Source organism: Galeopterus variegatus, unplaced genomic scaffold (assembly GCF_000696425.1).
Source record: "Galeopterus variegatus unplaced genomic scaffold, G_variegatus-3.0.2 Scaffold223, whole genome shotgun sequence".
NCBI lineage: Eukaryota > Metazoa > Chordata > Mammalia > Dermoptera > Cynocephalidae > Galeopterus > Galeopterus variegatus.
The window spans coordinates 337,796-353,853 of record NW_007726334.1 but is presented as its reverse complement, the minus strand read 5'-3'; the positions used below and the strand labels follow the sequence as shown (position 1 = coordinate 353,853).

The window sequence follows — 16,058 nt, the reverse complement described above, 5'->3', positions numbered from 1 at the left end:
TTCAGGCCATGGGTCAGGGGGACAGCATGCAGCCTAAATGCCTTTGCTGTAGCTTCTCTGCAACACTGCAGAGTTTCTCAGATGGGTAGCCCCAGGGGACAGGCAGTGCTAAAGCAGGCAGAGAGACATTCAGCAACTACCCAACGCTATGAACAGAAGTCCCATCAGGACTGCTCAGTGCCACGCTCACCATCCCTTCTCCACTCTCCCAGTGTTAATGGATCCCTAAACATATCACAATCAGCCCCAGAAAAGCAATTTATGTTAGAAAAAACAATGTCCAGTAATAGACAGTTGTTTCAGGGGATGGCAGAAACATGGAACAGGCCGTCCCCTTCCTATCTTCTTACTTGTAACCTGAAGATGCTAACACCTGCCACCAACCCACCCCCTCAAAACTTACAAAGAATTTCAGTTCCTCAGAAGCAGGTGCCTGAAAAACCAAAGTGTGAATTCAGTCATGCAAATCAATACCAGGCTTTGAGCCTAAGAGGATTCTGGTAGGAACCAAAGAAACTTTTAGGTTCTTTTTCCCTAAATGTCCTTTTGCAATTAGGCTATAATACAGAGGCCTTATTCTATGTACTAACTTTTTCCATGTATTCAGAATTCAGTAAGCATTTCTTCCTAGGCCTTTCTGCAATTACTGGAGCAGAAAGCAGGAGGAAAGGAACTAAATATCTCCTAAGTAGCGGCAGTTCACCAGGCACGGTGACGGACATCTTATTACATCATGTCATTCGTCCTCTCTCATGGCCTTGTGAAATAGCCTCAGAAAGGTGCTCAGAGGAGAGAAAGCCAGAACCAGACTGAAAGCCCTGACTCATGCATTCGTTCACCCATTCACTCACCAAACATTGTACTGCATACCTGCAGTGTGCCTGGCAAGGTTCTGATAGCTAAGGACACCACTGTGGGTAAAACTGACAAAGTCTCTGCTTTCGTGGTGCTTACATACATTGGAGGAGACAAAGAACACACAAGCACACTTATCAGAGCTTCCCAACAAGCATGCTGCGGAGTGCCCCAGCCCCATGAGACCAGGAAAGGGGAGCAGGTCGGCTCAGAGGCTGGAGCCCCTGAGGAGGATTCCACCCGCTGTGATCAGCCTCATCCATTACTTGAACACACCGTGTGGACATTGCCATTTTCTATGAGTGCCATGTCAACAGAGCTTGGACACACTAAATAAATAATCTGTCAGCGGTGATATGGGCTATGAAGTTGTACTGACTCCAACATCCCTGCTCTTTCCTCCAAACCTCTCCCCCACTGGTTGAGCAATCAGCAGACTACAGGACATTCAGAAACCCCCCACAGAAATAGGAAGGGTAGAAAGAAGAAAGCTAAAACTCCATCACACTCAGTCCACTCAACCATCCCACCTCTCTGCTGAGCCAGCCTTCACTTCAGTTCCCTCCTGTCTGTATTTAAAATCAAAAGGAAACGCTGGGTTTCGATCCATCCTCAACTTGTAAACACAGCTGAAAAACCAAATGGTTTTCTGGCAGCTACTTTTCTGCCTTTCCATCTGTACAAGAATATGTGTATGTTAAGATTGTCAGGGTCACTGGGTGCCTTTAGTTAGAACATGAAGTCCTAGGGCTCAAGAGGGCAGGTTTGTCTCCATCTGGGTTTAGTCTTGGCCTTCTCAGCCCACAGCCTCAGGCCTTCCTGCAGTTCCCAAATGTGGGTCATGGCTGCAGGGGAGCCCTGGAATGAAAACTTGCAAACCTAGAGCAGAACCAGAAAAACAACTCCTGTCAGTGCCTCAGAAATGAACACTCTCTCAGGGTAGGAAGGTAAATGTCACAGCTAAAAGATCAGCTTCAGGCTCTTTGGTTACAAACAATACAGTATTCTCCCCCTAGATCCCAACCCCTTTCCAAAGGACAGTGTCTAGTGCCTAAGTTACCTGTAAATGGAAAGAGGGGGGAAAACATCACACTATATTTTAACTTTTTAATTGTATTCCACTGAAATCCATAGTCTGCATCTGGTTGTTTGAACCAGGTTTTATTAACACAAAACAAAAGACAGCATGCACACACAAATATGTTTAAGTCTCTTGTGGGGCAACTTGGCTTCTTGCTGGACTACAAAGGGGTGCTTATCTGTGACTAATTTTTTAAAAAAAGTTAAAATCAAAGCTGCCACAGGAACTCCAGCTTATGAATCCATATTCCAAAAGTTTGCGAGAGCAGGATGTTGATAGTGCAGTAGGTTGTGTGTGTATTGGGGGCAGGTACACGGGAACTCTCTGCACTTTCTGCCCAATTTTGCTGTGAACCTAAAACTACCCTAAAAAATAAAGTCTACTTTTTTATAAAAATTTTTTTAAACATAGGTTCTTCGAACTCACAAGGTATTTTCATATTGAAATAGTGTGATAAAAAGTCATCTGTTTCCCAGTCAGGCCCCAGAAACCCACGTAACCCACCATGCAGCTGAACGGTGGAGTGCATCCTCACCTCTGTATCTCCCCAGAGGAACCTGCTCTGCTCTGGGCTACGGGCTGCCCCCTTCCTCCCTGTGCAGTCTGGAAACAGAATTCGCCTTACTCTCCACCCACCTGTCGTCAGCCCTCATGTGCCAGACTTCACCATGCTAAAAAGCTTCCTCCTCCCATCCCTGTCCCCTACATCCCTGGAAGGCCCAAGGGCCATGAAAAGAACATCACCAGGTACAGCCAAGCAGAAAGCAAGGGCAGAATCCAGCAGCTGCACACAGCAGGCCCAGGAGGGTAGCAGGGATGTGTCCGCCACAGCCCCTTTGTAGGTCCTGAAACCCAGGCATTGCTTGTGGCTGCCCACCTTCTTTGAAGCTACAATCATTTATTTAATGATCCTTCAACAAGTTCATATTCTTCTTACAAAGCCATTTGTCCTCACCTGCCCCTATTATTATTTCCTACAAAAATGGAGCCCATTAGTTTGGGTTTTTTGTTGTTTTTTCTACCATTTGAATATTGTTGACGCCTCTGTGATCAAACCCATACTTGGTATTCAGCCAATCCGCCTGACACTTTCTCAGTGGAAGAATCAGAAGAAATAAAGAAAGGAAAAGGCTCAAGCCTTCCAGTCACTTGGTAAATCCCAACACTCTTTTACAGGCCTAACAAGTTCAGAGGCCATGTTTTTGCATATCCCGAAGCCTGAGAACTACAAATGACACACACACAAAAGAGACATTTGTATAGACTTCTCCTTGCTAATTGAAAGGACATCCAGGGAAAGATGCACTTGGTCTCGAGAGAAGAATGCAGAAAGCATCCTCATTAGTCTACACAGGTACCACTGACAATCTCCAGGGACAATTTTGAGAACTGATATTAATCTTGTTACCAAAAAAAAAAAAAAAAAAAAAAAAAAGAGGCAATGCTGTGTGAGAATATATTCTATAGCTTGTCTATGTACTCTCAGTTCCTGCCCTTTTGTAGTTTATACTCTTGCCTAGAAACAAGGCCTAGGCAGAATGCCACCTGACGTGCACACAGGTTCTGACTTCAGTGAAGACCCTGAGCTAACACACAATCAGTCCTTGGAGTACTCGGAGGTCAGCTGAAGAGCACGCTCAGCCCTTATGCATCTTGACCACTCTGTAGCAACTCTCCCCTCTTGTGGATCCTGTGATGGAATTTTCCTGGCTTTTTTCTACCCTTTCTGCCAATTCTTTCTCAGTTCCACCAGCAGATTCTTCCCCTTCCAACCCTCCAGGTGCCTCCAGGTGCCCCCAGGGCTCCATCCTCAGCCTTTCTCACTCTGGCCTTTCTGGACTATTTTATGTGGACTACTGGCTTCACTTATCCCACACCAGACTCCTAACACCCAACCTATACCTCCAGTCCAGACCTTCTCCAGAACTCCAGACCCAAGCTTCCAAATGCATTGTAGGCGTCACTCCTGAATGTTCTGCAAATATACAGAATCATCATGTCTGAAACTGAAGTCATTATCTTCCCCATCAAACACATTCTCCCTCCAAATATTCCCATTCTGGATCAATGGCAATACCATCAACTCAGCCTGCCCAGTCAGAGAACAGGAAGTCTCCCATTTCCTTCTCTCATCCCCCGTAGTCACCAAGTCTCCCAGTCTAGCTTCTAATCCTGTCTTGCATTCATTTGCTCCTCGCTGTCAGGTTCAAGCCTTCATGGTGTCTTGAACTACTTCACGGATGAAATAGCCAGCCAATCATCTTGCCACTATCAATTGTGCCCTCCAATCCATCCTTTATGACCACTAGGGTTTCTAAAACACAGTGCTCCTGCTCCTGCTCCTCTCATGGTAAAAGGCTCCCATGTTCCTGCCTACAAAAGAATGTCCGAATGGGTCACCACAGCAAGCAGCTTGCCGTATCCCCTAACACTCCCCACAGAGCGACCTACTCTCAAACTATTCCCAGAATCGACCATGACTTTCTACACATTTCTACTCCGTACCTGCTGTTCCCACTGCCTGGAGAACTCCTGTTTTCACATCAGCACCCACTGCAAATATCACCTGCTCTGTGAAGTGTTCCCAATTCTTCATACCCTTCAGATTTGTCGTTCCATCCTCTGTCATACAGAAATACTTTGAACACAGCTCTAATGCAAAACATGTCCCAGGGATTTAATGACTTACAAAATGACTTGTTTATGTATCTTCCTTCCCACTCTACTAGAAGAGCCACAAGGTCAAGAACGTACATCCCCTTGCCTAGAACATGCACATGCTTAGAAAAGCAGTTCATTAAGCTCCTCAAATTGGAGGAAGGACCAGCTCTGGGAGATGTTTCCCCAGGATGCGCAGACAGGAAGCAAGGGGAAGGAAGGAGTTAATGGCTGAGGCTGTAAAATGCTATGACTGGTAACCTTGGATTTCAATTTCTGTTCAACACAATTGGCCAGTAAGAAAACATTTTCATCACAAATCCTATTTCCTCCAAATTTTCTCAAAACATCAGCCTATCAGTTTGAATCCTGCAAGCTCTTTCTCAGCCAAAAGGAATTTCCCTTTAAACAAAAACTATGTGGACATTTCCAAGATATGAAATGTTAAAAACCAGGATTTTCCACCAGACAACTAGGAAACTGTGGATTTTTTTCCCCCAGACTCCTCTTATTTGCCAAGAAGTCCGAAGAAGTATGAAGAGGGTTTTTTTCTCCCCCTAATGTTAAAAAAATGTTTCCTACCTCTGTGCCTCTCTGTTTTTCCACTCTTTATTTTGTCTGGGTTTTATTTAAGCAAGGTTTTAAGTCAGTAAACAGAGAATAAAAATGCAAAACTACACCTGCCAATATGAAATATGCAAGCAACTAAAATATTGTTGTTGTTGCTTTAAATAGCCCATTTTTAAAAAATGGGAGACTTTCAATGGTAGAGGCATGATATATGTAATACAAATGATTCTTTGGGCTATGTAATACAAATGCAGAATTTTACAGCTGGATAAACCAAGACTTACAATGTGAAGTAAATTGCACTACGATGGGTTCATGCATCGAAAGGCTTTCTCCCTCTGCAATAAAAAAAAAATGAAATTCTGCCATTCACAGCAACATGGATGAACTTAGAGAAAATCATGTTAAGTGAATTTCAAGCCAGGCACAGAAAGAGAAATATTGCATGTCCTCACTCATAAATGGGAACTGAAAAATAAACAAATAAATAAAATTAAATTTAAAATAAAAGAAACATATGACAATCACAATCATACACTGAACTTTCAAAAGTAGAGAATGGAACTGAGGTCACCAGAGGTGGGCAAGGGGGCGGGGGAGGTAAGGGAGGAATCAGTAAAGGACATGAAAAATGACTACATTGTATAATGTTGAACTTTAAAATAAAGCATTTATAAAAAAAACCAAAACAAAACAAACAAAAATGCTTTACCTCCAAAGAAAAATTCTCTTCAAAGAGCTACTATTCTAAGAACTACTTCCAACAAAAAAGCAGGCATAGAAATTTGGGTGGAGGGCTGGCCGGTTAGCTCAGCTGGTTAGAGCGCAGTGGGGTTTATTTATTTATTTTTTTTAAAGATGACCAGTAAGGGAATCTTAACCCCTGACTTGGTGTTGTCAGCACCACGCTCTCCCAAGTGAGCCACGGGCCAGCCCTAGAGCGCAGTGTTCTAAGGTCAAGGGTTCAGATCCCAATATCAGCCAGCTACCCGCAAAAAATAATAATAATACTTGAAAAAAAAAAAGAAAAAGAAATTTGGGCAGTTCAGAGTAACCTATCTCAACTGTTTTTTTGGCAGCTGGCTGGTACAGGGATCCAAAATCTTGACCTTGGTGTTACCCACACCGCGCTCTAACCAAGTAAGCTAACCAGGCAGCCCCCATCTCAACTCTTAAAAAGAATTCAAAGCTCTCTAGTAATGTCAGTAAAGTTTAGAAAAATAAATTACAACAGAATAGAGCAACTCAAAAGCAAGCAATTCAACATGAGCCCAACAGCAGCTATGCACACCAGAGGAATATATGATATATGATCTAAGTTACATCTGACTTTTGCACTGACCTTCCACACAGTTGAAAAAAAATAAATATATCCCCCACAGAACACCACAAAGCGTTTCCCAAGCCAAAGTATAAGCAAAAGTCCAGTCAAAACAACAGCCTGCATCTGCTGGGTGACACTCCAGAAGCAGCTGTATCTCAGGAATGACTCATGAGCTCCTCATGGGTTTACACTGCAGGGGAGCTGAGTCACAAACATTCCCTGAGAAAAACAGGGCGCGGTGATAAGGGGGATCTAAGTGTCCCCAGCTCTTCTTAGTCAGAATAACACAACACGAATATTCAAGGGTTAACCAGCCAGTGCTGTTCTGCAGCTAAGGTGAACCCAGAAGAATCCTCAAAGATCTCCTGCTTTCCATCAATAGACAAACAACAGATATAAAGGTCTGAGAACCAGCTGCACTGAAGTTGATAGAGCCCAGGGGAGCAGAAGAGAAGGCCAAGTACCAAACGCTTACATTTAACAGAGGTAAGGAAGCCAGCAAAGGAGGAAAAACTAAGCCTACCAGAGTGTCAGGAAAGCCAACGCAAAAATGAGCTAGGAGATGACCCTGTGGTCAATATTGCCAAATATTTCCATGAGGCCCAGCAGATTAGGACAGAGAACAGACTACTGGATTCAGCAGTTAGAAGAGGCAGGAGGACCTAAGTCAGCAGCAGGAACCAGAGCACATTCGGCGCAGGAGCAGAAAGTGGGGAAATGGAGGCCGGAGCTCTTGACCATTCATTTGAGAAAAGTTGGCGGTAAACAAGGGAGAAAAAAATGAGCCAGAAGGGGCATCTGGCAAACGTGTGTTCAAGGCAGACACCTGTGTTTATAGCGAAGGTGGAAGCTGGGGAAGAGAGGAAACAAAGGTCCACAAGAGAGATTGCAGACCCCCTCTGCCTCCTGAATGATGTCACACTCCTCAGGTTGGGGTGTTTTGTCCTCAGAGAGAAGACAGCTGACTTAAAGGACAGGGTGGGAAAGTGCTTCTATTATGGGCCAGGCAGTAACATGCGAAGAAACGGAGATCTAAACTAGTGACGTAAAGTGCCCAACGTCACCGAGAATCAATGGTCCTCAGTACCAAATCAGCCTGGCTTCAGCCCACCCTTTGCACAATGCTGCCTTCAACTCTACACCCAGTGGAAACTGGGACTGTTAGTCAATCTCCCTACCCCCATCTTGTTTTCTAAACAAAACCAGAAAAGATATTGATACTGAATTACTCAAGTCACTATCATACTAAATTTACACATTTGCAGAAGCATTTATAGGAATCCAGAGTTTAAAGAATATAACAAAAAACTCCAAGGCCACCCAGTTTATCTATCTTCCAGACTGCCTCACCACACTTAATTGTGCATCAAGCAATTACCATGTATCACTGAGCACCCTGCACTTGACTAAGTATTATGGGGGTACAGAAAAGACAAAGCCAAGTCTCCTGTCCTCAATGAGCTTGTGTTCCAGCTGAGCAAATTTCTTTACCCCTCTAGATCTCAGACTCTCCGTACATAAAATAGGCCATAACCTCCCATGCGCCTCATAGATAACCCATACTATTCAATTCAGGGAAAAAATCAAGGTCACCTGGAACTTCATTTGGAAGAGCCAGAGGGTAACTAGTGAGCAGAGAGGAGGAGGAATAGGGTCAAGGTTTACCCAAAGATGGTGGGTCTCAAAATTTCCTTTCAATCCTAATTCCACCAGGGCAGGGAACATGGACACTACTCCCACATTCGCAAGATCATTCGCTTGGACAATTCAAATGCTCTGCAGCCACAGATCTCAACCCTACCAAATGCCCAGCCAAGGCCTCGGGCCATTTGCCCCAGGACTCAGCAGACCAGTTAGAGCCATGCCAGGCTGAGGCAGGCAATTCAAGCTGCCAACAGGCACACGTGGCCTCATCAATATTTGAATAACCATATGCAACTAGAAAAATAGCTTCTTTGAAAAATGGCATTCAGCTTTCCACCTGCTGGGGATCTCAAACAGAACAAGTCATTCTTGCTTTGCATGGTGAGCATGATTACAAGCTCAGCTAGTTACCTCCAACCCTGGTATTTGACCCTGATGCAGAGAGTCCAGGTAACATAGTTAATTCTACATGCCCTAGTTAGTAAGTCAAGACACAGCTATACTCTCCCTGACCCTGCTCTGTGTACAACCTTTGCATGTATTTCAGAGAGGTTATTCCTGTCTCTATAGCCTTCCTTCACTGGGTACTGGTAGCAGAGCTAAATAATGTTCTCAGAACTTTGTAAGTGCCACAGTACTTGGGTTTGATCTTTTGCTCCCAGGGCTAATTATTGTGGATTTTAGAACATTTTCTAGTTGCTAGCTCATCTTTGTGAGAAAACAGACACAATTTTTTGTTAAACAAATACATCTTTTAACTAAGGAAAGAACTGTCACCTCAGACTATTTTACTATGGTCATGCCAGTTGAGTCTCTGATACCTCTTCCATCTCCAAATGATTAATCTAAACCAATAATGTAAATCCCATTCTCCTTTCCAGCCACTGGTTTAGGAATGGTCATGTGACCCAAGCCTTACCAATAAAGCTCTAAGAAAAATCAGCTGATTGGCTACTGAGAAAAGTTCATTCTATCCCTTAGAAGGAACACAAGGAAGAGACAATCTCTCTTCTTCCTCTGGATATTGTCACTTTGAATGCAACACCTACAGCTCGTATGCCCATCATGCCTCCAACCCGAGGATGAAAGCTGCATATAGATGGATGGAACCAAGGTCCATGGGGACACTGAGGAGCTGCTAAATCAGACAAATGAGGAGCTATATTTCTAGGCACACTGCAATGTGAGATAATAATTTTCTTATTGTATAAGCCAATCTGAATCAGTTTTTGCTTATTTGCAGCTGCAAGCATTGTAATTAATGCAATTATTAATCTAGATGCAATTGCCTCATTTATCCTGCAAGAGCAACGTCACATCACAACTCCCTGTTTCCATAGAACATTGTAACTCAGGGGTCTTTAAAGGACAGCAAATACAAAACTCTGCACTGCCCTCCCACCTTTCAGGACCTTGCTTGTGTCTACCTTCCCCCACAGATGTTAACATCATGAGAACAATTTCAGAGTCAATAAAATAGGTCAAAGACGTTTCACCAAGCCAATGGAAATCATTCAGATGATAGATAAACTAGCAACACGTGAGCAAGACTTCCTTATGAAATAAGGGCCACATGTATGGAATAATAGAGGGGTAGGGATCTCATTCCCCAAATACTCCTCTCCTACATTAAGTTCTCCATTTAGAGATTCACTTTTTTGACCTAAAGTAATTATTGTTAAATCTAAGTGCCCATTTAGGGGTAACATGTTAAGCCTTACCAATATTTAAACTTTTAGTATGAGCTTAACAAATTTTTCCTGAGAGCAAAATTTGAAGAGGGGGAGTTGGAAAGAGAACATAGTTACAGCAAGCACCTGGGGCCTGAGAAGGGAGGGTAACACCAAAGGGCTTAAGATATAGAAAGGTCAAGTGAGGGCCGTAGAAACAAATTACATTCCCCAATTTGGTCTCCTGCTAGAGCTAATTACCTTTACTCAGCTTAGAAAGGTCAGAGGACCACATGTAATGACATCATCACCCAATGAAAACTCAGGTCTTCCTTTAGAACCTGGCCAGGGGCCAATAACAGGAGTTGACTCCAAGGTGGAACCTCAAGCAAAAGCTTCAGCATCCCATTGGAACCTTATCAGTCTCTGAGCCAGCCGGGAAGAAGAAGAAACCACCCAACCTGGGAGATCAGCCAACTCTTTCCCGGCAATCAGTGAGCAATGTGGAACCAGACAGCCTTCCCAGGCCAACACCAGGATGGTCAAACATGCCCTTAACTTCTTACCTACCACTACCTGGGGTCAGTCATTCCACTTTAAGAACCAACCAGAAATAAAATTTTAATAACGCACCACCAAATAATTTTATAAATAACTGGCTTTAGATAAATTTTGCATTTAAAACAAGCAGAACTTCTGTTGTTATCTTTGCAAAGATTTAATGTAGTTCCTATTATATACTTTTTTAAAGGGATCTAATCATTGCAAAAGTTGATAAAATCTTTATTTTCCAGATGGCTAATCTGAGATATAAGAAAGAAAGTTACCAAGATCATGAAGTTTATCACACTAACCCACTGTCAACCTTCACCCTTAGAGCCCCTTCCACCAAGCATTCCCACTTGCCCTATTCTTCACCCAGGGCCTCCACTGACTTGAGTAGTAGTGAACTTTAATATAGTACTGAAACCCCCTTTGCCCCCAGAGACATTCAGGTGAAAATCACCTCTAGCCCAGTTTTACATGGTACCTTTAAGTGGTAATTCTTCACTTTCTCAACACGTGCAGGAGGTAAAAATTTGAACGGTACCAAAGGGTATAGTGTACAGATAATCCTCCTTCCCTCTCCTAACCTCTGGTGTCCTAACTCTCCTTCCCAGAAACAATCAGTTATCTGTTTCTTAAGCAACTTCTAAACAGTCTGTGTGTATATAACACACATAGATAAAATTTATAATTATTTTGATCTTTAAATTGCAAAAGCCCACACAGAATTCCCAGAAATGTAATTTGCACAAAATCTTACAGGAATGCAACATAAGTGTTGGAAATGTCCAACATCCAGGCAAGTTTAGGGAAAGAGGCAAGGATTCTCACAATGATATCAAATCCTGACAGACATACTCCTCATTTTCAGATCTGCCATCTTTTCCGAACCTACTTTTAGCCTGTATCCAATCTTGAAGCAACAGCTTTCCTAAAAGTACTACTCTCTGAATTAAAAAAAATAATTTATCGGGGGCCGGCCCGGTGGCGCACTGCTACAGTGCGCCGCTTGGGAGCGCGGCGGCACTCCTGCCGAGGGTTCGGATCCCACATACAGACCGGTTCCCGCTCACTGGCTGAGCGAGGTGTGGGCACAACGCCGAGGGTTGCGATCCCATTGCCGGTCCCGGTCCGGTCCGGGCGCGACACTGAGGGTTGTGATCTGTTGCCGGACACGAAAAAAGACAAAAAATAAATAAATAAATAATAATAATAATAATTTATCATCTGTATAGAAACTACTCTTTACACTTCAAGAGGCAGCACAGAGCTTTGGTAATTCTGGATCTAAGGAGCAAGTCTGTATTCATTCTATCCATATGTTTCATTATTCTGTAGACTTCAAACCTGTCTCCTCTAAGCATTTGTCCTTCTGGACCAAGAAGTCTTTGTAACTAACCAAATGAGAAAAACATTGCTCCCAATGGCTCACAGAAGACAACTGAGAAACATTATAATGCCAGCCTTGGGCAACCTGAACATTCAATATTTTTAAAATCAGAATTGTGACAAGTTTGCTAAAACAGGGCTTTAGCAATCATGCATGTGGTAACTAAATCCCTATTCAGAGCAACGACAGTGATCATGCTAGGAAGGCTTGGTGGCTGTCACTGTCAACCTTAGCTGCTTTCAAATCAGCAGTTTCTGTATCCCACTCATTCTCTCCCCACCTCTTACTCAGTTTTTCTCTTTAAGTCATGATTCTTCATTCATCCAACATTATGGGCAAGAACTCAGGCTTTGGAGGCAGGCAGATCTGGGCTTGAATCCTGATCCAGTCACTAACTGGCTGTGGAATCTGAGCCAAGTTGTTTAAACTCATGAACCCTCAGTTTCCTCACATGTAAACTGAGAATAATAAAAATGGCTCGCTCGTTGGATCATTAGAAGGGTTAAATGGTATAATTTTTGTAAAGCACTTAAACACAATGTCTTTCAGCAGGACCAGATACATAATCTGTGGGACCCAATGAAAAATGAAAATATAGGTCCCCCTATTCAAAAATTATTAAGAATTTCAAGATGGCAACAATAAAGTCTCAAACCAAGCGTGGGGCCTATGGGGCTGCCCAGGTGGCGGGCCCATGCAGCTGGCCCTCCCTTCAGATAATTAACACCCAGTAGATGGTAGCTCTCATCATCTTTCCCAACTTACACCTGCACCCTCCTCCCCAGAGGCTTTCCTCTCCCTCTACAATGCCCAATCCACTTGACTTGGAAAGTTTCACTGGGTCATTCCAAAAATAGGCACTGGTGTCTCAGAAGTAACCTGCATTTATAAGAAAAATAACTCACCAAAAAGGGGGAATCTAAAACAGGAGATGATGTTACCACAGGCTCATGCCCAGCACGGTCCTACCTGAGGGCTTTGCTCTGACTTTTCACCCTGCTGTCACTCTCTCTTCCTCAAGTCTTTGTTCAGATCCATTTTCTATGGGAGGCTTAGTCTGATCACTCAATTCAATACCATATTTTGCCCTTCCTCCATCCTGTATTCTCTATTCCCCTTACTCTGTTCTACTACTTTTTTCCATAGCACTTATACTGTCTAACATACTACACAGATTACGTATGTCTTTATTATGTCTATCATTTATTGTTTATCTTCTCCTCTGCACACACACACACAAACACACACACACAGAATGTACGCTTCTCAAGGTTAGGAATTTTTGTCTGCTTTTCTTCATTGATGCAGCCCAAGTACTTTGAATAGTGTTTGGCACATAGAAGATACTCAAAAAATATTAACTAAAAAAACAAATATATCTTTGAATATATGCATAATCAGGCCATCCTTTTTCTCCATAGAGATTCAGCTGGAGATCAGGCCATCCTACATTAGGACGAAGGGCAATAATAACCAGCTCTGCAACTGGACACCCAACAGAGTTCAAGAAACAGATGGGCAAGTTACCTATTTTCAAATCTCTACGAAACCCCCCTTAGCCTGGAAAGAATATAATTCAATAGTCTGTGCTATTAAACCCAATACCTCTCTCAATGCTAATTCATATGCACGGTTTGTTGCAGCAATGATGAGCAGCACTGTCCGTGAGTGAGCTGTTCAGAAGGGAGGCACATCCCTAAATGGGGGACATAACAGTCATTTTTAAAAGTGAAGATGATGGGCCAGCCCGTGGCTCACTTGGAAGAGTGTGGTGCTGATAACACCAAAGCCACAGGTTCGGATCCCTATATAGGGATGGCCGATTAGCTCACTTGGGAGAGCGTGGTGCTGACAACACCAAGTCAAGGGTTAAGATCCCCTTACCACTCATCTTTAAAAAAAAAAAAGTAAAAAATAAATAAAAGTGAAGATGAGAAGAAAAATAATCACACAATACTGTTCTCTCACAATGACATAGAAAAACTGAGCTGTTAATATTAAAAGGAATATAAGGTCTCTACCTCTGAAACTGTGCATAAAGCTCAGTCCAAGCTGTTCTTCCTGGAGTTAATGTCACAGTCACAGGTAGCATCTCAAACCCTAGCCTGTGATCTCACAATTGCAAGCCACAGGGCCCAGGAACGGCAGTGTGGATACCCTGTGTATAATTCATCCCATCAGCTGAAACACAACCCCAAAGCTGCAGCATTACAGATGCTGGATGAGACATTTTTTACAGTAGGAGAACTGTGCATTTAAGAACAATAGAGAAGAGCTACCCTTCCGCAAATGATTAAAATGTAGCCGTGTCAGTAGAAGTATCTGGAATACCCAATAATCAGAAGATAGTTGAGGGCCAACATGCTCCAAGTTCTCTACTGAGGACAGGAAGCACATCTGGGCCCCCAATCCAAACGCAGCCCACATGGTCTCCTCGGCACATGCTTGGTGACCAAAGCCCAGAAGATCACGCTGAACATCTGGCTTTTGCCCCAGCATAAACCACCACTCCCTCTTAGCCCTCCACTACGCACTTTTTAAGCAAGCTGTTCTCAGCCACCACAATGCTTTGGTGGGAATCAACAGGGAGGCCCTTACCCCTTTTCCCAAAATAACATCAGCCAAAGGCAAAGGCCAAAGAGGCCATTTTGCAAAAGTTTCAAATATCCTAGTATTGACCCCTGTTAAAAGAAAGAACTGCAGGGTGGAAGCGGCCAGGCCTCTTGTTTTCCCATTAGTCTCAGTCTCTCTCTCTCTCTCTCTCTCTCTCTCTCTCTCTCTCTCTCTCTCTCTCTCTCTCATTACAAACTTCTACATGTATAAGAAAAAAAAACAGAGATCTTCCACAAAGTCACATTATTAGTGATAACTGTTGGAAACAAAATTTCATTTTGCCAATTTAATACTAGAAAGTTGAAACTGAAAACTGGAAATGTGCATGCTCTGTGACAGTTTAATCCCCAAAGAAGTCTCTGAAGCATAAGACTGAACAAGGAATGAGTGAGCTGTCCCACCTTCCCAAAAAGCCTTTCTGAAATATGCAACTGCCTCAGATTTTCCATGCTCCTCTGCTGGTCTTTCCTCTGCAGAGGGAGGAAGCTTCGTGGCTGTGCAGTTTAACAAGCCAAATAAAGCAGCCTTCCCCCTAACGTGGAGGGGCCTTTAACACACACAGTACTTTTTAAAAATAAATAAGAAAGTAAAGGAAGAGAGAAAATGAGACAGATGGAAAGAAAATCCTACTTTATCTTGTCCAGTTTTTAAAAACCTTCCCACAAAAATCAAAATCAAAGTAGGTGGAGGCACATTATTCTCAAAACACATAGCCCTTCCCCCGCAGTACAATACGGTTAGCGATAGAAAATGGTATTACAGATGTGGAAAAGCCTGGGGAGGGGTGGACAAGAGGGAGTGTCAATTGCTAAAGGCATACCAAGTGTCATTACTCTTAGGAAAAGTTTAAAAGGGCCAGCTGCCCATCTTCATCTGTTCAGACAGAAGAACCACCGCTCTCCCCAGACCTCCCGTGCCCCTTCCCAGCTCCCGGGTCACCAGCTGTTCCTCCGACGACAGCACTCCCCGCTCGTCGCCAGCCCGCCCCCGCCCCCGAGTCCTCACCGTGTGGTACATGAGGGCCTCGGTGTCCCCGGGCTCTGACAGCTCGCTCAGCTTGCGGTCCCACTGCAGGACGCTCTGCTCCCCGCTCTCCAGCACCTCCATGGTGGTCCGAGCGGAGCTGGGTCGAGGATGCTGAGGGCACGAGGGGACCGGGCCGAGCCGCCGCGCTCTCTGCGAGCGTGTGCGGGGGACTTATGCACTTAGGAGGAAAACGCCCGCTCCTCTGCCCGTGTCCTCGGAGATCTGAGAATCCCCGGGGGAACCGAAGGCTGCGGGGGTCAACGAGGGATGTGCAACCAAACTGAAGAAGGCAGGAGATGAGCTCTCGCCTCGGGAAAATCCCTTCGCAGGAAGCCTACTGCCCACCCCTGCTCCACACACAAACTTTGAGACTCCCCAGGGCTCCTCCGCTCGGCTCCAGGACCCAGCTGCGACCCCACGCCCCCTCCGGGGAAGTGACCAATCGGATACCCGCCTCGCCCGCCGGACCCAATCAAAAGTCTTGCTCTCCGCCCTGTCCCGCCCACAAAGTCAGGGGCAGCGGGAAGTCTCCGCCCCGGCTTTGGAATGTGGGCAAGGAATACCTTTGACGTCACCAGGGAACTCCTCCTGCCCGAGCCCGGCCAGCGGCCGGCTGTGTGCTACAACGGACCAATGGAGGGCTTGGGTCCGGAAGTGATGAACTGCGGGCTCGGCCAATGA

At 44.4% G+C, this 16,058-nt stretch overlaps 1 protein-coding gene across 1 annotated transcript in view; it reads right to left on the bottom strand.

Annotated features, from left to right (window-relative positions):
• Positions 1–15,732, bottom strand: part of CREB3L2 (cAMP responsive element binding protein 3-like 2) — a 126,139-nt gene extending 110,407 nt beyond the window's left edge. The window contains exon 1 of the mRNA XM_008566124.1: positions 15,357–15,732. Within this exon, the coding sequence (XP_008564346.1) occupies positions 15,357–15,458 (102 nt within the window). The 5' untranslated portion in view covers positions 15,459–15,732. The remainder of the gene's footprint in view (positions 1–15,356) is intronic.
• Between the last annotated feature and the right edge of the window lie 326 nt (positions 15,733–16,058).